The 22,602-nt window shown below is 41.9% G+C and overlaps 1 protein-coding gene across 1 annotated transcript in view; it reads left to right on the top strand.

Moving 5' to 3' along the window:
• The window catches only part of LOC147882076 (uncharacterized), a 52,528-nt gene extending 32,675 nt beyond the window's left edge, over positions 1-19,853 (top strand). Inside the window, exons 4-7 of the mRNA XM_087401660.1 lie at positions 8,962-9,150; positions 9,381-9,500; positions 9,808-9,879; positions 19,544-19,853. Coding sequence (XP_087257786.1) covers positions 8,962-9,150; positions 9,381-9,500; positions 9,808-9,879; positions 19,544-19,771 — 609 coding nt within the window. The 3' untranslated portion in view covers positions 19,772-19,853. The remainder of the gene's footprint in view (positions 1-8,961; positions 9,151-9,380; positions 9,501-9,807; positions 9,880-19,543) is intronic.
• The last annotated feature ends 2,749 nt before the right edge of the window (positions 19,854-22,602 follow it).

Here is a 22,602-nt window from a genome sequence, read left to right on the forward strand (position 1 = left end):
AACATCTTGGTACTTCATTTTTGCACCTTTAATTCAGGATTGCTCCATGTTTTTGCTCTTTCCATCATCTCCACTTCTCACATTTGGTATCAGAGCATGTTCGTCTTGCTCCCCCGTGCCTCCATGTGCTTGCCCAAGCCTCCAAGGCAACTTCTGCTGCGAGAATCCTTGATCTTATCCCGAAGAACCCAAGTATCCAGCCCGTTTTTGGTCTGCCTCCTGCATTTTTTGCATCAGAGCAGCTTTTGGAGCTACGCTTGAGCAGGTTGCCTCAATTTTGGATTATTCACCTCTTTTTGGGTTTTTTTGGAGCTGTTCGACTGGTTTTTGTGGCATTTTTGCTGTTTTGGACCTGCTGCAACCTTGTCTGAACAGGCCGCCTCTATTTTTGAAGATCTCAAACGGTTTTCTGCAGACTTTGTGTAGATTCTGAGCTGTTCAGGTGTTTACTGCTGTTCCGGAGTGTTTTCTACAGGTTTTGAGGCTGTTTGCAGAAGTTTTGGTGTTGAAAACTGTGCAACTACTATAGTTTTGAATTTTCTAGAGGTTTTCATAGTTTGCAGGTTGTTTTTGACCTGTTTTTAGGGTTTCAGGCTTGCTGCAGTATCTTTTCTGCAGATTTTGGGGCTTATGTAGGTATTTAGTGCACTCCGGACTCCGTACAGCTGCACCTGTTTGGTTAGCATATGGAAGCATTTTAAGTAGACTTTCTGCTGTTTTGTAGAGACTGTTCTGCATTTTAGAGCTGCACAAGTCAATTGTGACCTGTTGCAGACTCACTTTAAAGCAAGAAGCACTCTTGGTCAGGCAGTGCTAGCTGTGGAATAGATGCTATAGTTTGCTGAGCATTGATACTTCTCAAACGATCCTTTCAATTCAAAACTGATATATTCAGGTTGCATTTTGCCTAGTATTGGCTTGTGGAACAATGTTCTTTTGTTGCTGAAGTATTCAAAGTACATAATTTTTGGATTGTGTGTGCATTCATCTTTGAAGACGGATCAGTATCAGATGGAGTTTTAGCCCTAGAGGATAAACCGGATGGCACCAATCATTCCACGTGGAGCTTAATTTTAATGGTAAAGAATCTGTTGGTTGCAAAGAGTCTATGGGGTTTTGTTACAGGTGTAGATGTCCGTCCTGGTGATGATGCCATTGTCTTGGTACACTAAGCTTAGCAAGGAGGTAATTCCCGTGATAGACAGCAGGCTCCATACGTACTAGTTAGTGCTTCTCCTACTCGGGATCAGAGGAGGTGGGATGTCAAAGATGCCCATGCTTTGTCACTCATTGCCTTGTTTGTTAAGAGGTTCATTGTACTTTATATTTGTTCCTCCAGGACTTCCAAGCAAGCTTGGGATACCTTGGAGGATATGTTTCAAGCAAGAAATGAGGCCAAAGTCTCTGACTTACTGAAAATGCAATTGAGGCAAATGGCATAGTTGAGCGCGGACTTCATATGTAAAAGGACTGAGGTGGCGATCCAACAATAACGTGCACAATTGTGTAGAATGGAACTATGAATTAGGGCAAAAGTTGTGCAAACCATAGTGGCTGTTTCTTTGGACCTACAAACCCAAGTGAAGAAGTTGTCATTTGCAACACACAAGCAAGTCAATATGTTTCTAATAGGCACTTTTGGCAATGATGACGTTAGTGGGAAGTCATAGTAGCTAATCTGTGGTATCTGTGATGGAGTTCATGGTTTTCAACCTTATTAGTGACTATTATGAGATTGAAACTGCACACTGTGTTGTGTTTTCAGAGAATGAATTTGGGCGAGTTCTTGGATTCATCTAGACATATAAGCAATACATAGGCCAATCATCGAACTGGGACAAATGGTAGTGTACCTTGGAATGTAGGCTTGTAAGCAAAACTAACCTTGTGAATCAAGTATTGTGAAAGGCATCATCAAACCCACGATCAACTTCCACCCCTTGTTTTCCCCACATCAAGAGAGCGGCTTAGAATCGCTAGGAGATGCTCGCAAAGCATTTGTTTATGGGAGGCGATTGTGAGTTTGAGGGGGAGCATTGTCATTACTCGAAGACTTTGTATGGATGTAAGGGCTTGTGCCTATCTCTATCTATTTGGCGTTGATTTCAGTTGTGCTTTCATATTGAAGGGAATGATTTGCATAGGTATTTATGCTTTTATCCAATTGATTTATTAACAAAGTACCATGCATACTTAGTCTGCTTGACATGTGGGCTGGCCACAATGATAAACGCCGTCTTCTTGAGATGCCAAGTTGAACGGAACCTATTACAGCATTTGGAAATCTAAGCTGAGAATATTCTTTAAGGCGGAAGCTATGGAACACAATCGAGGGAATTCAAAAGAGACTTGGTTAGGTATGATGAGAAGAGCCAACAGGCTCACACTCATCAATTTAAGCATAAAAAATAATATAACTCATGCTGTTAGGAATTCGAAAACTTGAATAGAGCTTCGAAAGCACTTTAATGTATATGTAAAGATGCCAATTCACAGTGGGGTGGGATTTAGTTATTGAAAGATACCTTAGCAAGATTAAGATACATGAAGGTCAAAATCATTTGAACCAAGTAAAGTATGCTAGATCAACTGTCTATGCATGAAGAGAAGATGTCAAATCAACAAGTGGTTGATCTTCTTCTCAATAGAGTACATGATTTGTAGGACAACTTCATCACTATGCTTTCTTACAAAGAGAAGCCTGCTACACTCACTTAGATCCATGGTTAGCTCATAACTGAGGAATTTCCTCAAAAGGCAAAGTAAGAAACTAGGATATTAGGATGATATGATCTTAATAGCTAAAATAGAAAGCAATATAAAAGACCTTGATTTACTCCTTAACTAAAACAACGTGGAGGTTCGTCGTGATGAACGACAAAGATCATCATGGACATACGAATAGAAAAAAGAAAGAACCGTGTTTCTATTGTGGGAAGCTTGGCCGTTTTATTGTCAAGTGTAGGAGAAAAAGGACAATAATGTCTAAACGAAGTGATAAAGGCTTTGCGAACATAGCAATGAATTTGACTAGTAATGTTGAGAAAGCTTTAGCTGTATCTAAGCCAAACAAGTTTGGTCATTTTGATGAATCATAAATCATTGACTCATGAGGCTCCATTCATTTGACTTTAAGCACCTTGTGCTGGGTATTTAAAAAGTTCATGAACATTTTTAGAAAAAAAAGATTTAGCAAAAGCTCATTCTATTATAATCTATATATAAAGCATGATGATGGAGGCAATATAGTTCTTGTTGTATTATATGTGGATTGTATACTCATTATTGGCAATAATGAGGAATTAACGAAACAGATGCAGTAGTGTTTGGATTGAAGTTTAAAGAGGTAGTGACAAGACATTCATATCCCAAACCGAGCATGCAAATGAAATTCTCAAAAAGTGTAGAGTGGACGGTTGCAAATGGATGAATATACCAATGAGTCCAGCTGAAAATTTATTGAAGTATCAAGAGAGTCCTTGAGTAGATGGAACTCTATACATGCAACTAAATTTTGACCACCACCACACTAGATGTAGTCAGTAGAGTGTCTCAATACATGGGTGGTCCAGAAGAATGCCATTGGAAGGCAGCCAAGAGAATTTCAAGGGAACAGTAACATATGGAATTGAATATGAAGATATTGGATTTTATGTGGTGCCAAAGCCACAACGACATATTGTCTCTCATCAGTTTAGGCCTCTGTACTAATCTAAAACTATTAGAGCTTGCTAATTGTGATTGAGGGACATACCCAGTTGACAAAAGATCTACTTCTGGATATTGCTCTAGGATTGGATTTGACTGATTTCGTGCAGCAGTAAGAAGCAAAGTACTATTGTTTTAATGTGCGCAGAAGGTGAGTACAGAGAATCCACGAATCATTGGGCTAAATGTGTAGATGACATGAGATCTACTTTTGGGTATTGCTTCAATATCATATCATGGTGGTGTCATTAAGTTTATGGTTTTCAACCTCGTGGTGAGTGATCCATAGAAGGGCAGTAGGCTTGGGGTTACACTAAGTCTGGACAGTGCCAAAACAAGTCGCGGCACCCAGCGATTGTCACGTGGCAGTTAGGCGATGCTTATGAGTTCAATTGGTTTGGTAGACTAGTTGGCCAATGTGTAGATCTGGTCGTGGATTGTAGTGGCATGACAAGAGAAATCACTAATCCGTGATTAGTAGACATTAAAACATTATTATATATTATACGCCAATGGTGTAACACGTATTTGTATTCATGATGGACACCGAACAATTTGTTATGGCGGTGGATCATCTCAGTAGATAGGACTAGTCGAGCTTCATACAGCATCAAATTTGGACATGTGACACTTATTCTATAAATAAAAATGTGCACACACGTGTCTAGATCCTAGGGACAATACGAAGGGAAGGGTGCATTAAGGTGCATTGAATGGTACATGCATGGGTCATATGCTAAGGGTAGGTGTAAATGGGAAGATTGAACTTAAGTGATCTCAAGGGACATTAATGAAAAGGTATCACCCTTTCATTGTGAATCTCACATAGCATTCTCTAATTCATCTTGCATTCATCCGCCATCTCTTTCACACCTTGCATGTAGGTCGAAATAGAAACAAGTACTCTCACGAGGGCGCTCTCCCCCATTGGAGGGCCAATTGACACTCAAATTATGTGCGGGATGGAAGACAAAATGTTGTGGGATAGAGGTATGGCCAGCAAGCGCTAGCATTCTCTAATTCCCCTTGCATTCATCCGCCATCTCTTTCACACCTTGCATGTAGGTCGAAATAGAAACAAGTACTCTCACGAGGGCGCTTTCCCCTATTGGAGGGCCAATTGGAATTCAAATTACGTGCGGGATGGAAGACGAAATGTTGTGGGATAGAGGTACGGCCAGCAAGCGCTAGCGCAGAAGAAGATCGCATGGAAGAGAGCCGCACAAGACGGTGATGTACGAGAGAGGTCCGCATAGAGGGCGCAATGGGAAAGGGATGCACAAGAAGGCGACTTGCAGGGAGGTCTACACGGAAGAGACAGCTTGATGCGCGCTAGACTGGCAGCGATGCGAAGGGCGCACATGAACTAGTCCTTCGACCGGCCTTGTGTAAGGGTTGAGTATCGGGGAAGGCATCTGGGAAGGTTGTTTGTAAACACCGAGTTCTTGGCGAAAGTAGTTTTGAACGTTGCAAATCTTGGATTTTGGAGACCTTGAGGTAAGGGCTTTCTTTGAAAATTTTGGTCTTTGGACGGGGAACGGGATGACTCCCGTCCTCAACCCTTAAAACTCTTAAATCGTGAGGAAAAAGGACCCCCCCCCCTCCCCCCTCCGTTCTCTCCACAATATTTTAAGAGGGTGATCCACCCACCAAGTACCCCCTATAATGGTATCTAGAGCACCAATTTGTGCAAAACAAGTAGCCCAAACGGAGTGTACTAGTTTACATATAAAAACAAGTAAGAAAGGCTCAAAGAGAAGGAAGAAGAGGTCATTTCAAGTGTTTTTTCGACACAAACGAAGCGGGAGTTGGGTAAGCACCACCAATTCTATAACACTTGACTTTTGCTGAAAAATTAACCCCTTTTCTGAAATTACAGCAAGTCATTTTCTCTTTTGTATTACTATAATGAAAGAATAGAAAGGAAAGGGATATTTAATAATGAACTTGTCCTTTTTACTCCACTACCAGAAGGAGATAGGAAGAGTACACCATCACCTCCTCCTGAAGACGATAATGTAGATGAGAGTTACACACATATTGAGTATGATAACCCTCGTATAGAATTACCTTCATCTCTCCTTTAAGAATCTCTTGATAGGGAGTTTTCCTTTAGAAATGCAGGGAGAAACGAGTCCATCCAAGAGCAAGGCGTTGAGTTTACCCCTTTTAACTCAAAATAAGGCACACATGGATTATAATCCAAGTGCAAGCGGGAGAGAGGAGTCTCCCATTGATAAGCTGGTTTCTCAGCTTAGCCATATGATTGAACCATAGTTTCCATGCGTTTCGGAAACGGGGGTGCGGAGCACGGCGGGAAACGACGTTTCGGAGTTTCGGCCTCCGGGAGGAAACGGGGAAACGGAGTTTCGGTTTTAGGGTTTAATACATACATATATAATTAATAAAAACATTACAAAAGCTTGAAAAATAGTAAATACATCTTTGCTCAAGTTCAATATAAATCACATCAATCATTCAAATTTCAATGTCAAAGACTCAAATGATAGATCAAAATTCAGAAATGACAACTGTAGGCTCAAGGCTCAAGGCTCAAAAGAGTCAATACAAAACAAGATCCATCATCCATAATCCATATGTAATAGACTATAGTAAATACAAAACATGATAAAAAAATATCCATGTGGCTGGCAGCAGCTGCTCAATGCTGGAGCCTGGCATGACAAAATCCTAGACCTAAGTGCTCCAAAAATCACTCATCAAGATCATCCATGGAGGAGTCACGTGTCTCCTCCATGGTTATAGAAACCCTAGAAAAAATAGAAAAACGAAAACGCCGTTTTCGGGGACGGAAACGTTTTCGAAACGTTTCGGCGTTTCGCCCAGGCCGAAACGGCGTTTCTGGAAACTATGGATTGAACAGTCCATTATGACAAAATTTGGGATTAAGAGAGCGCTGAATTTTGGGGATGAAGATTTAGGTACCCCCTCGAAGAGAGCCAAATTTCAACCTTGAGAGAGAATAGAGTTCCCAAAGTATGATGGAGCAAGAGAGGCAGATAAAATGATTCGCCATTTTGAGCTATATTTTTCTTATCAGGATAAGACCGACCACGAGAAGGTTGCTCTTGCCACACTGCATCTACAGAAGGATGCGTTGATGTGGTGGTCCTTATTACAAACGCGGAAAGAGCCTATTCTTCAACTGTCCAAATTCGTAGAGCAGCCAGGTAACGATAACAAGAGTAACGCTGAATTTATAGCTAGGTTATGGAAACTCTCTTTAGAGTTACCTGAGAAGAGCGAGGATGATAGAAGGAAGAAGTATTTAGGGTTGTAGCAACCCTAACCCCAAAAGTGAGATATGAGGTTGAAATGTTCAACCCAACCATCTTGAAAGACCTCACTAGATTGCTGAGAGGAAATTGAATCCTCAAAAACCTTTCAACGAAGGAAAAGAGAAAGCTATTGTAGAAAATGTTAACAACCAATCACGTCCTGGATGGATACCATTTCCTTCTGTCATTGACGATGAGAAGAAAAAGCTAATTAAGGAGGGTAAATGTTTCGGATGTAAAGAAACATAAGCCAGGGCATCCTTGGCATAAATGTCCTACTCTATTAGCCAAAATTGCCAAAATCAATTCTGTAAAAGGAAGAAGATGTTTCAGCTTGTTGAGTAGGTTATTGTGAAGAGATTTCAGCAGCTTGGTATTCAGAAGAGAATTCTGAGTATGAAGAGATATTGAAGAGGCACTGCAGTGGTCTTTTTGCATTTTGAATATTCAGCATCAAGAGGAAGCAGAACTTGAAGATGAGATTTAAGTTCTGATTTAGAAGAGATCGTGTACTACCAAGAGAAGACTATTTGCAGATTATGAAGAGGAGATGGAGATTCAGAAGTAAAAGAGAAGCGTACGCAAGAGAAAGAGACAAGAGAGGATCTAGAAGAGGACTTCGGGCACTGTGTGATTTTTGGACAAACCTTTACACAATCTTCTGCTGAGGGAGTGTTGGCTACAGCATCCTCCATCTTCGTTTTCTAACATGGTATTAAAGCCCCCTAGAGGACTCATAATTGCAGGAAATCAAAGGTGAGAATCTTTGGAAGTAGACCTCAGTTCAGTCTTGTTCAAATTGTCTCCTACATCTGAAGGACGGGTACCTTTGCGAGAAGGAGGGTGATCAAGATTTAGGCAGGTCTACTTCTCCTAAGCCCTTCACATCCTAGTGGAAGACCCACCTCAATCTTTGGGTAAGCTCGATGGTACAAATTATCCTCTTCGGAAATGAGATCCAGAGCCACTTGGTGGTAAGGAGACCTAGGAGATTATGACAGGAGTGGAGATAAGACCACAGGATATCAAGAATGCTGCTGGGTAAGCAGTGACACCAGTAAATCGTGATGCAGTCAGAGATTTGTGATGCAGAGGCCTTAGCCATAATGATATTTAGTTGGCACTTTGTATCTCCTCTAGGGGGTGAGCCAACAATTTGTATCTACGTCTATTACCAGTTCGGAACACTAAGAGATTGCTTATTTGGAGCAATGTTGTGAGTTGAAGTGGTCTCTGGAAGTTTGCCAAATTGGAGACATGTTAACTCAAAAAGATGCTTTGGCAAATAAAGAAACCTTGGAGATACTTTTCATGATGGCCTTCATTCAATTGAGGGGGGATTCCTTGGCTCCTTGATTGATACTGCTCCACGTCAAGTTTAGTCTAGATATCCTCAGTTGTCAGAGTTTAGGTCTGTCCTAAACCGCATCATTAGACATGATCTCCTCAAGCTCTCTCTCACATTGGAAGAGACGACAATCTTCTATAGGGAGCATTTCCAAGTTCCTCCATGTATCCCTTGACCGTTTGATAAAATGACATTTCTTCAGATGACAACATTTCTTCAGAGAGAACATTTCTTCAGTGATGCCCATGATATTGTGTTGCTGCTCCTTCAGCACCCGGACCAGTGAGGGCTCATGCTTCTCATTTGATGGGTCATAATTGACAGGCCTCCTTGAAGGGCTGGGCGAGTACAGCAGGTGTCTCTTAGGGATTAGGGTCTTTGGATTTCTGTGTGTGTTTCTGTCTTTTGGCTGCATTCGTTATCGCAGACTAGGTTTTCTTTAAGAAATTTTCTAGGGGCAACATGTCTCTGCATCTACTCTACTCTTTAGAAAGTTCTGTCGCTCTGGGGGAAGATAATAGCTTACAGTATGACAAAGTGTGTCTAATTTAGAGTTCTATCTACTTTTGTCTTGAATCTTTGATAAGTTTGTCTCTTCTTGAACAGGCAATAGATGCAATCGATAATGGAATAAATCAGTATGATGTCAACGATCCGCCAAGGTATGTTGATAACACACATTTATCAGCTCGGATCAGTAAGCTTAATCCAGATTGGATGGATGAGGTGTCACCTGAGAAAGAGGATGTTGCATTTTTTCGCGCTATGGATCTGGCTGGTGGAGAATTTCTAGAGGTAATGATATCACGTGGTTGCAGTTTTTGCCACTAGTATGCAGGTGAGAAAGATGTCGTGTAATGGAAGTTTACATTGTGATGATATATCCTTGGTTACAATCATGCTAAACAAAGAAAGCAGCAGGTTTATACATGAGACACATAGATTTTAGAAACTTATGGTTTGTTTCTGTTGCATCTCCCCAAAAGTACACCCTTGTCTTGATTCACCTTCTTATCTACAAGCAGGCTCTCCGTTACCTCGCGAAGTCTTGGCTACCAGCAAGGACCATTGTTGCAGAATGTATAGCTGCAAGGTTGGAAGTTGATCCAAGTGGAGAGATAATGGTTCTTAAACAATTTTGCCCGGTGAGATCGATGTTTTTTTCTTGGCTTACTAGACAGTTATCTTGTGCCTTTTATTCCAGAAATATCAGTAATTTGCAATGTTTGAGATCTTTTCTTAGAGTGGCCATGAGCACAATTTCATTTCTAAGATCCATTGTAATTTTTAATGCATTTGGTCAAGCATGCAATCTCTATTTTGAAATACTATGGACAAGTGTGCACAATCTGTATTGAAATTTGAGGGTCAAGCTGAATTTCTTTCTATTAGTATGTGCTTCAGTATGACGTGACTGCTCCTTAGTATTGACTTATTGTGTTGTTTCTCCAGTGGAAGCTACATCTGTTTGAACTGGAAGAGGAGTTGAAACTTGACGCAGTCATCAAATATGTTTTATATGAGGTAAATGTGTGTCAAAATTTCAAGGGACATATTGCGATCGAGGCTTTCTTCTTGAATATGTTAACTCCACTTTGACACTTGAGTATTTAACTTGAGTAGGTCTTCTAGGATTTATTCTTGAGTATGTTATGTCCACTTTGACGCATGAGTATTCCGATCAATGCTTTTGATCCCGATTGCCAAACTAGCTCGTCAACTATTGCAAAAATCTTCTCCCAGTTGGACTCAATTGTTGATTACACAAGGTAACAGACTCTCCAGACCAATGGTATGGAGCAAATTATCTAGGTAGATCAGGTTAGTAGGTTTTATATCCCCCTTTTGACATTTGGGTGATATATAACATGAGGATTCTAGGCATGCATGTGAGCAGTGATAGCTAGAGCTTGCACAACATCAGGTTTCTTTGAGGAAATCACTAGTAACATTAGGCAGAAAAAGGGTATTTGCGTTTGGTCACTTAGAGAGATGGATTATACAATTTGGATGAAGGGTTTGTTACTGGATGAAATCCGTGTCTGGTACTGCTCCTCCATGTAGATAATATGGTGTTGGTATTGTCTCTCCTCAAGGTCTTGAGTTCCACTTAGATGCATTGCAGGATTCTTGTGAAGACATTAAGATTTTTGTGAATCTGTCCAAGATAAAGTTAATAGTGTTCTTGTTATGAAAAATGGAGATTAACTGTACTCCAAATTTATGAGCCACTAAAATCATGATGCAAAGAACAAAGGAAAACATGAACAAAGGAAAAGGAATAAGGGAGAGAAGAGAGAGAATGATGCTGTACGGGGTCCAATCTGCTCCCTCTAGATGGTTTCTATCTAGAGTATTAATAATTGCATATTTCAAAGGCAAAGAGCCAATAATAGTACATCCAAAAGCATCCCTTTTTTCCAAAGTAAGGGATTACTTTTTACAAAGCCACTTTAGGCTTACTTTATCCAAAACGATCTATGTCCCTTACTTTTTATAAAGCCGCTTTGGGTTTGCTTTATTCAAAAATGGTTTGTCTTCTACCACAAAATATTGCCCAAGGTTTTACAATATCAATGAAATACAAAACTGGCCATGGTCATATGCTATGTACCGTGTGACCCCTCAATCGGTACCCTAGCACTTATCCCAATCCTCCTTATTAGTTCCATCACCTGTACTCAAGCCGTCAATTACATTAGTTATTAACAATCACATGAATCACCGAAGCAATCAATCCCAATATAATTGCGCTCAGAGTACAATAATCAAACATAACACCAATAAGACTAGTGACATCAGTATTAACATGGAGTCACCCACAATGCCGACCATCTAGCTTGGCAAATCATAGGTTAGTTAGGCATCTCCAACTAAAGCACACAAAGCATCCACTAGGACCCCTACCATAGTCAACATGACAAAAAATCAGATAATATCCATAGCAAGAAGTATCGGAAATACAATCTTGTATCAGTTCTAAGGTTTTCCATTTCTTCTGGGAGGCAAGAGAGGTTGAGGTGCGGAAGGTTTTTTATCTTAAGGTCTAGCTCTTCGGACTTAGATTATCATAGAGCTCTTTATCGAGCTAGACCGATGAAGGGGAAGATCATAGAGCAGCCATAGACAAAACCATGGCACCTCAAATAGTTGCCATTACAATAAATAGGAGAGTTCACAGTCAATCTCTTGAGACAAAATTTTAGAGAGAAAAGCTTAGATATGCACTAGCCACTTGCATGTGGATTGAAGGGCTGAATATGGGACCCCCTCCTTATGCCCACCTTTTAATTCCAAGCGAAGAGCATATAACTTCCGAAAGATGGGCTGGACTAACTCAAGCCACCAAACCATAGATTATAGTAAAGGGCTGATTAGTGAAGGCATGACTAGGACATATATAATTTTAAAGGATGTGTTTCTTGTGGAGGTGTGTATTAGAGTTAGCATCTCCTGATGTATGAGTGAGGGCTTCATTGTGGGTGTGCCCACCTGTGGTGGGGAGTGTACAGTTGGTGAGGGGATGCACGGCTGTTTGTGTTGTTTTCACCCGCCGTGGTGGCACCTTGGATTGCGGTTGTTTGCGAGGTGTGCGGGGCTGTTTTCACTTGCCTCTAGACCCCCTTGGAGACGTAGGCGTCTTAACCCACGCCATGACCTGCTTGGGTTGGGGGGCCAACCAAGCCTCCAACCAGATCGGATGAGCCAAACTTCCCCACGACCAAGAAAAGGTCCCATTGAAGGTGACAAGGTTGGTTGAGGTAGGGGCCCTATAAATAGGGCTCCTCCCTCCATTGTTCTATTATATTGTATTGGAGGTTTTGCCCAGTAGCAGAGGGTGTTTTCTTGAGTCTTGGTGTAGGCAATTGAGATGATCGATTTGGTGCTACTTCATCTCTTCCTTGGCTTGGGAGATTTGGCAGGGTAAGGAAGGCTTTTTTGTTTCTCAGAAGCGGTATGTGCAGGAGCTTCTGGAAGCCTTCAAGATGGAAGAGTGTAAGTCTATTTCTTCCCCCATGGATCCCAATACAAAGCTGTCCAAATATGATCCCTGTGAGCTGGTAGATGCAGGTTTTTACTGCAAGCTGATTGGATCCTTGATCTGGCTTCTCAACGTCAGATTGATCTTAGCTTCTCTGTGGGGCTGTTGAGCTCCTTCATGCAGACATCTTTGAAGACCCATTGGGATGCAGGGATGAGAATCCTCAGGTTTCTACAAGGTACACGTGATCAAGGATTATTCTATCAGGCAAGTGGAGGGCTCAAGTCCAAGATCCAGTTACGGTGTTGAGTGATTCTGATTAGGGGGGCTTGACCACAAGAAATTGTTTCGCCTTCATAGTGTGCACTGAAACATTGGGTGATGCTTCCCCCACATGGTTCGCACATAGATCTTAAGTAGTTCAAGCAACGCATTGTTTTGTCATTTTTTGTGACGACAAATTTGTGCATGCAAAGGTGAGGAAAAAGTAAAGTCACAGATATTCTTGGAAAAAGTGCTTACTGGCAAAACTTACACAAAACCTATTGATCTAGATAGTGCTCGTTGACTGGAGTTGTACATGAACGTGTGAGCTGGAGATGCCTTTAGTTGATTGCATCAAGGGATAAGGAGACCTTCTTTGCTGAATGGATCAAGTATGATCGAAGGGTCTCGTTGAAGAAGGCTATAAAGCAGCCAGCCTAGCCGCCTTTCTTGTCAGTGCCTCACTGATAGATGACTTCTTTTGTGTGTGTGTGTGTGTGTGTGTGTGTGTGTATGAAGTCCATTACTCTTTATTTTTGTACTGTGTCAGATATTGGGCTTTTTGGACCATATGGCAGGATCACAACATGAGATATTTTGGGAATCCGTTCTTGCAATCTTATGAATATTTCAGACTCTCCCTACGGCAATCTATCTATGATGCTTGCCATCAAGGAGATCTTCCTCAGTCATGCCTGGAAATAGTTTCTCTTTGCTTTTGATTTCCTGTTGAGGCTCTCTGTTTTTTGAGACCCTCATGTAAATCTTGCTGATAATATACCTCTCATGGATTTACCAAAAAAGTGTGTGTGTGTGTATGTATGTATGTATGTATGTATGTATGTATAGAAGGTATTTTGCTTTGGAAAAAGAAAGTGTGAAAGGCACCAATTGACTTGCAACCTTGCATTGCCTTGATGGTGCTTATTTGGCTTCTCAAAATTCTTTAATCCTAGCTTGATGGGTCCAATAGGCTGCTAAGTAGTCCTAGATGGCCACGGGTGTAGATGCCCGTGACAAGTAAGGCATTTCTTAGGAATTTTATGGACTTGTTTGAAGATTCGTCTTGCTGAGTTTGACTCACTTGATTAATGGGATATATTAGATGGGGACGAAGCCTATCTTGTGATCTTTATAGTTTTCTTGACTAGATCGCTCTTGAGAGAAGTATCAGAGCACGAGGTGCTCTTAGTGATGATATTGCAAGAAGTCCAATCTTCCTTGGGGGTGATGGCCTCGATTGATAATCTGCCCGAGCAATTGCTCTTGCTATGATTCTAGCTATTTGAATTTGTCCTTGAATGACATTGAAGGCAACTTGATGGGACTAACTACACGCTTTGGAAATTCAAGATCAGTGCCATTCTGGACTCCTAGAGTTGTTGGAGACCATTCTGGAGGAACTGGTGGAAACCCATGAGCCCATAAATCTCGAGATCATTATCCCGTCTAGTTTTATTGTTCTTCGTGCCTGTAGGCGATGGAACGCAAATGCTCTCTGTGCGTGTGAATAACCAGCCTTCTCAAGAATGCAAATGTGTGCAATGCATGCAGAATTTGAATGTTGATTGGCCCTCCAATGGGGAAGAGCGCCCTCATGAGAATACTTGTTTCTATTTTCGACCTACATGTAAGATGTAAGAGAGATGGCGGATGAATGCAATGTGGTAGAGAGAATGCTACGTGAGATTCACAATGAAAGGGTGATACCCTTTCATTAATGTCCCTTGAGATCACTCAAGTTCCATCTTCCCATTTACACCTACCCTTAGCTTATGACCCATTTGCACCTTAATGCACCCTTCCCTTCCTATTGCCCCTAGGACCTAGACAGGTGTGTGCACATTTTTATTAATAGAATAAGTGTCACATGTCCAAATTCGATGCCGTCTGAAGCAGTGGCTCCAGCTCGACTAGTCCTATCTACAGAGATGATCCACCGCCATAACAAATCAGTTGGTGTCCATCATAAATACATATACATGTTACACCATTAGCATATAATATATAATAAAGTTTTAATGTCTACTAATCACAAATTAGTGATTTCTCTTGTCATGACACTCCCTCTTGCTTGAATGGACAGAAGTCCTCTTCTGGATCCTCTCTTGTTTCTTTCTCTTGCGTACGCTTCTCTTTTACTTCTGCATTTCCATCTCCTCTTTATAATCTGCAAATAGTCTTCTCCTAGTAGTACATGATCTCTTCTTAATCAGAACTTAAATCTCATCTTCAAGTTCTGATTCCTCTTGATGCTAAATATTCAAAATGCAGAAGTACCACTGCAGTGCCTCTTCAATATCTCTTCATACTCAGAACTTTCTTCTGAATACAAAGCTGCTGAAATCTCTTTATAGTAACCTGCTCAATAAGCTGAAACATATTCTCAACAAACTGGTCAGTATTAAAATGGTTCTCTCACCCAAATGTTTCATTGAACTAGGTAGACCTTGGTCATAGTTGATTTTGCGATGGAGAACTACTTAGTCTATAGAAACTATAGACCTTCAATCTCTTTTTTCAACTCTTCTATTTCAGCCCTATTCATCCTATCAGACGCTCTACACAGAGGAGAAAAATATTTATTCTCTGTCCATACTCTACAATGAATATCCTACTCTCTATTCAGTTCACACTTCCATACACCATTGTTGGCCAAATGGATAGCATTTACTCTTGGTTCTATGTTCACCATAGAGCCTTGGGATGAGGATGTAGAAGCCTCACCCTCTTGCTTGGATGCTTTGCCTTTTCCTTTTACAAAATTTGTTTTGGCAATTTTGGCTAATATAGTAGGACATTTATACCATGGATGCCCTGGCCTACGAGTGGTCTGGACAGGTGAATGAGTTCCTCGTTATTAGCTATTCCAGCAGTCTCCTAAATTGATTCTGCTTGCAGCCATACACATATATACGTACAGTTTTCTCACGACGAATTGACACACGCTTATCAATCTGTTGTATCGTGCTGCAGCGCTGCCGCATTTCACGTAGTGAACAGATTGAAAACCCTTGCAATGGATGGAAAGACTGTTATCGCATCCATTCATCAGCCCAGTAGTGATGTTTTTGAGCTCTTCACTGACTTGTACTTGCTATCAAATGGAAGGACGGTCTATTTCGGAGAAGCTTCCGGAGCGCGGGAGGTATTTATACGATTGGTGGATCTGTTTCAAGTGGCGGAGAATAATTGCTAATCTTGTGTCTCGCCAGTTTCTTATCTAGTTGATGTTCGTTCTTACATCTGAAACATTTACCCTTCTTAATTAGCTTTTTCTTCTCATCGTCAGTCATGGAAAGAAATGGTATCCATCCAGGACGTGATTGGTTGTTAAGATTTTGTACAATAGCTCTCTCTTTCCCTTTGTTGAAGGGTTTACGAGGATTCAATTTCCTCTGAGCAATCTCACCCAATTTAGTGAGGTCTTTCAAGGTGGTTGGGTTGAACATTTCAACCTCATACTTCACTTTCGGGTTTAGGGCTACTAAATACTTCTTCCTTCTATCATCCTCACTCTTCTCAGGTAACTCTAAAGAGAGTTTTAGGTAAATTCAGCGTTACTCTCGTTATCAAATTGCCTGAACCTTTCCCAGCGGAAGGTCAATTCTTCTTCATGCCTTGGAGGCATGAAAGTGGCCTTAAGCTGCTCTACAAATTTGGACCATTGAAGAATAGGCTCTTTTCCCGTTTGTGATAAGGACCACCACATCAAAGCATCCTTCTGTAGATGTAGTGTGGCAAGAGCAAGCTTCTCATGGTGGGTCTTATCTTGATGGGCAAAATATAGCTCAAAATGGCAAATCCAATTGAGGATTTTATCCGCCTCTCTTGCTCCATCATACTTTGGGAACTCTATTCTCTCTGGAGGTTGAAATTTGGCTCTCTTCGAGGGGGTACCTAAATCTTCATCCCCAAAATTCAGCACTCTTTTAGTCCCAAATTTTGTCATAATGGACTGTTCAATCATATGGCTAAGCTGAGAAACCAGCTTATCAACGGGAGACTCTTCTCTCCCTCCTGCACTTGGATTATAATCCATGTGTACAGATTTTGGAGGGCCTGAGGTAAGAGATTTCTCTGAATTTTCTGGTCTTTGGACGGGGAACGGGGTGTCCTAACGGTGTGACTCCCTCCCATGTGCATAGACCCTTAAAACCCTTAAATTGTCAGAAATATCTTCCTTCAAAACTTGCACCTTTGCTTGCAGCCTTTTGTGGCGAGCCTTCCAAACTCGCCCTTTGCAGCCAATTTTCTTCTGGGCCGTTGCAGCGACCTTCAGTTCGCGCACGCGCCAACCAAGGCACTGTTGCGCGCAGGAATCTGTAGGCCACCGTGCGGTATCCTGCGCCTTTCCTTTCGCCTGCCTGTCTGCTTGCTCACAGCCTTTGCGCGTAGTACTCCGCTCTTCTTGTGCCTTCCGTGCAGCCTTCCTTCCGTGGCTCTCTTCTAGGTAGTCTTTTCGTGCCCTCTCACCCTCTGTCTCGTTAGTGGATCGCCGATGCTCTGATACCAAATGTGAAGAACCAGCCTTCTCAAGAATGCAAATCTGTGCAATGCATGCAAAATTTGAATGCCGATTGGCCCCCAATGGGGAAGAGCGTCCTCGTGAGAGTACTTGTTTCTATTTTCGACCTACATGCAAGGTATGAGAGAGATGGCGTATGAATGCAATGTGGTAGAGAGAATGCTACGTGAGATTCACAATGAAAGGGTGATATCCTTTTATTAATGTTCCTTGAGATCACTCAAGTTCCATCTTCCCATTTACACCTACCCTTAGCCTATGACCCATGCATCTACCATTCAATGCACCCTTCCCTTCCTATTGCCCCTAGGACCTACAAGCAGCCTAAATCTTCAATCAATAATAACTTAATCGTGCTTGAGTCGAGTGAATTCTTAACCAGCCCACCAAGCTCATTCACGAGCTAAGGCATACCACTCGGAGAGCATTCTATCCACACTGCCACACAGCTAGCTCTCCGCGCAACCTTGGTTCACTCGCCCATGCACGCATCCCAAAGCAATTGCAATAGCCTGTTCAAGCTGTACAGCTGATCAGCACACAGCCCGTACACTGTCCGTACTCTTTGTACAGCTGATCTGTACACAACAGTGTGCCCAGCCCGTACACAGCCTTTCCGCACAGCAATCTCGTACTAGTCCGTACACACCTTATGAATGTCCCGTACACAACCGTACCAATTTGCCCGTACAGCAGTGGAATTTTGTACTTGCACCTGCAAACACTAAATGGCTCTGGATTTCATCTTCCACAATGGATAATTGCTCCGTCTGTCTTTCCAAAATTAGGAATAGTATATCTCTGGGCCATGACAATGAACTGAAAAGAGAGAGAGTAAGAGTGTTGTATACTTGTCTGAACTTGAGCCTCCCTCCTCCTCACAAGTGCACAATTCTTCAGATGTCGAAGTAGATTCCCCCAAGCTTTGAATCAAGGTCATCCTTCAGCATGGGCCTTGCCTTCAAGCTCACTTCCCATGAACTTTTGATCCAAAGGGTATCCTGCAGTGGAAGACTGATAGAGCATCTGAGGAATTCACACGGAAGTGGTAAACTATGGAATCCAAAACGTCTTTACTTGCGTACATGTGTGTGTGTAAGCTAGTAAGTAGACAATGCTCCACAAGAGATATAGAACCAACCAAAATATATTTTTGTCTGACAGTGCACAATACAAAAGAAGTCGAGAGTCCCACCAAATTGTGGTCCTCTGTCCTTACCCCAAAAGGTGTTGTCCTACTACCTCCGTGGCACTTCTAGATCCTTGAGCCTGTGTGCTCCTCAATGAGCTTTGGTAGACCTTAGTCTCCGTGCCTGATCTCTATACCTTGCTTCCTTGGATGTCAGCCTAGTTGTGCAGCCCTAACTCAGCTTTGTCTGCTGCTCTTCAGCCTCCTATAGGTGCTGATCTGCTGCTCTAGATGATACGCTATGAGGCCCCAAGGTCCCCCTTTTATAGGGCAAATGCCCCTCCAAATCAGCCGACCCAACAGCCCTAAAACAGCCGATTGCCCTGGTCTGTCCAGCTGACCTGTTTGGACTCTCTTTTTGGGTGTTTACAGACCCTGCCTGGCCACGTGGCATCCAGCCACTGGCCTAGGCAGATCTGCCTCTGCCTCAGCCTGTTCCAGGACCTATTTGAGGCCTAAAACCACCTCCAAACAGGTGCCTGCTTGCTTCTGCTGTTTCACACTGTTCCTGACCATCTCCAGCCCTGGAGTTCACTCCAAAGAGCTCCGTACTGCCTCTGCAAATAGCCCGTACAGCTGCTGACGTCACTACCACGTCATTGCCTTTGTTCCTGCTGTTTTCCCTGTGCAATATTGCTCCCTCCAATCGCTGACAACCATGTGGCACCTCAGCACCCCTGCTGTCCGCCATGGTGGCTCAGAGCTGCCAGGTACTTTCTCCTTTGTGCTGCCCACATGGCAGCCCATGTGCTGCACATGTGGCAGCCCCATGCTACCATGTTTTGTTCTTTGTATGCTGCCTACATGGCAGCCAAGGTGCTGCCCATGTGGCAGCCACATCACACTTTGGTTCACCCCCCATGCTCTCATGGGGAGGTGACCACACCATTTCCAACACAAGTTGTTCGAGTTTGATGCCAAATGGAGGTGATTTTGGGTGCGTAGCACACCTTTTTCCTTTTCAAACAGCATGTAAAAGAGTCGTGAGTGCTTGTTTTCTACATGCTTTGGTGGCTGAAGCCTGTGGACCATTTGAAATAGATTTGTGCGCTTTCTGTGAACTGGCGGGTTCTTTTCTTTCACGTGAAGTGGTATCAGAGAAGTACGTAATGATTTCTTCTACATCAGTTGTGAAAATATAATTTAATGTGACAAAAAGTAAATGCACAATTTTCTGCACCTCTTTCCTTTCCCAGGGAATTCATTGCAACCTTGGCTGGTGCAGGATGATCGGAGCAAACAATGGCGTGTGCAGGCTGTGTCTGTAGGTCCTGGAAGGTTTGAAAGCAGGAAGGCCCTTCCATTGTCATGGAGGGGATTAAGAGACGATGACCTCTCAAAAGAGAGTAATATTGACAACTGTGTTTTCGTGCATATGAGTGGATTCATTGGAGGAAACAAAACTTATGATGGTGCTCTATTGATGGCCAAAAAGGCACTTGTGTTGTCATGAGCAGCATTCTGCTCTAGGTAAGTAAAGCAGAGCAGCATTCTGCTCCATGGGATTAACTTCCCCTTTTCTTTTTACATGGATTTTTGGTGTCTTCAAGGTGTTTTAGACCATGTGCAACTTAAAAGGTTTCCTTAACTCTTGTTCTGAGTCTCTATAATCTGGCTTTGATGGATGGGTTGACAAAAGTTGGTCTCTACAGCCTGGCCTTGAGGAGTCAAGGTGATCTTGCAAAGAAAATATACTATAAGATGCCACCCTCTCAATTTGACCATCACTCTATGGATGATCCACAATGCTCATATTTAAACTAGTATAAAAACAACCCTTAAAAAGTGATTGTCAAATTTGTTATCCCAATTACTAAGAATACCACCTGGTAGCCCATATAACCTATAATATGCACCACAAATAGCTTTGCTAATTAAGAAGTCTTTAACGGCCTCATTGGTTGGAATAAATTGAGCCATCTTGGTCAACCGATCCACGATAACCCACATGGACTTGTGCCTCCTCTTTGTCCTAGGCAATCCAACAATAAAATCCATAGAGATGCTTTTCCATTTGTTAGACGAGATCTACAAAGGATGCAGCATCTGCCTACCTTAAGATATTCAACTTTATTGACTTGGCCTTTTTTAAAACATATTTGACATCCTTGTTGGGGATTGGGGGTTTAGTAGGAGTGTGACATGTGTCATGGAAAGATTGACCCTCATGATTAGATTATGTGTGATGGAAGATAATGCTTTCCTAGCCTATTAAAGAGGCATTGTACTTGCTTTTAGATCAAGCAATCATCTACGTTAAATTGCCTCAATTCTTGTGTCTACTTCTCCATCATGAGATCTTCTGTGCCTACGTCACTCCCCTCTCTAGGTTATTCCACATTGTATCAAAGCGTTTTCTCTTGGAGATTCGTTTCACTACCTTGCCCGTTATCTGGGTTGTTGAGATCAATTGTTGTTCTTGGACAGCTACATTTATCTACCTGTGAATTTCGCCACCAGTGGTTGCTATCTCTGCAACAAAACCAGCCTTGTTTTTTATGATGCTGCTTCTGGAAATTTGAGTTCACTTTTTCTTGTACATTGCATCTCTTTTGAATGCCTTGTTTATTTGGCAAAACCATCGCTAGCCGATTTTGTGTTTCTCGTCATCACCCTTCTTCACAGACACAATGTTGTTCTACTAGGCGGCCTTGAGGAGATTTATAAGAATTGCTATGTTGAGGATCATCAATGATTCTAAAGAATGCTACAGTATTGAATTCACATCAATATGTGCCTATGAACTATTTCAGTTGTGGAAAACATTGCTCTAGCTCTACACAACATTCTTCCATAAATGTTTCTCGTCGCCAAAGATGCAATGCAGATGAGAGAGTGACGTCTTTTTCTTACTTCTGTTCGTACTAATATGATAAAAACATGACCTCTTTGCCTCAATTTTTGTTTCGTTGTTGCTTGTAATCATTTCATTTGCACACAGGAATGGTATGCTTGTGGAAAAGTTCTCTAGATCTGATTTTTCCATGTGGCAAACCAAGAGTTGTCTTCTCTTGATGCGAGAAGGAATCTAGAGAAGGAAGAAAAAATGAAATTTGCCAAATTTTTTTGGGGAGAATCAAAATAACAAAGCCATGGCAATGATTGGCCTTGGACTTATTGATAATTTGACCCATCATGTGTATTTTTTATAAGACAATAAATGAAGTTTGGAAGAAGCTTGAGAATCTGTTAGTAACAGCAAGGTTTTTTTCGAGGAGAAGTTTAATCCAATGAAGGTGATACTCTTAGTGAGCACTAAAGCATGATAGGCATGCCCTCAAGCTGAGAATTGATGAGAATTAAAAAACATTAAAAAAAGGAAAGAAAGGTTAAAAAAATAAGAATTGATGAGGATGACACAATTGTAGTCTTGCTCTCTAGTAGTGAAAATATCTCAAAATATAATGAGGTGCTTGAAGTACTCAGAGTAGCTAGAGAAATGGGTTATGATTACATGGTGACAGCTCTCTTTAATGAGGATCGATGCCTCATGGAGCGAATTGGAGTGAGTCGTTGCATCCACCAGTATCTTCACACAGCATGTGCCTTTTACCTTCACATAGTAATTGCAAGGTTAGGAGAGGAGCCACATCGACATGGTGGGAGAAGTAGAAGAGCAGGGAAGAGATCATTAACATGAGACGAGACTGAAGAAGAGCGCTCATGAGATTTGAGCACGTTTTGAGTGCATGCAAAGGACTGCCACTGTGCCTCTTCAATGCTTGCTTGACATCATCTAGCGTACCTCGCATTGGGAAGATCCCAAGGGCTCACAATCGAAGGACATTAAAAGTAGACGTCCAGGGAGCAATAAATATATGAGGGAAGCCAAAGAAGATGGAGGCGCTTAGCACTGGGTTCTCAGCCAATTAAGCATTATGGCAAATGGAAGATTACTAACTATAGGCACACAGAGATCCGAGCTCGAGCGCACAACATTTACATTGATGTATATGGCAAGGAGCCTTACCATGGGGATATCCCATTATACTTTTGCAAAGAGGTTATATTGGCACTTTATCAAAGGACTCCTTGTTGACTTCTCTTCCTATTGTGACAAACGTCTGAGGTCTCAAATAGATGTCACCATTACATGAGATGTTCTCATATGCATTAGTGGGAGCATGAGATACTATGGAAGAGTCACTCCAGAGACTTCATGATGAAAACAAAGCTTGTTTTGAGAATTAGTAATTTTCCAGTTAATATATAATCGCAAATTAAGCAAACCCATTTAACGTAACCCATTGCAATCAAAGCAAACCCATCAAAAAGCAACCCATT

Source organism: Dipteris shenzhenensis, chromosome 30 (assembly GCF_047967505.1).
Source record: "Dipteris shenzhenensis isolate YYH24624 ecotype China chromosome 30, Dip_SZ_1.0, whole genome shotgun sequence".
In the NCBI taxonomy this organism is placed as follows: domain Eukaryota; kingdom Viridiplantae; phylum Streptophyta; class Polypodiopsida; order Gleicheniales; family Dipteridaceae; genus Dipteris; species Dipteris shenzhenensis.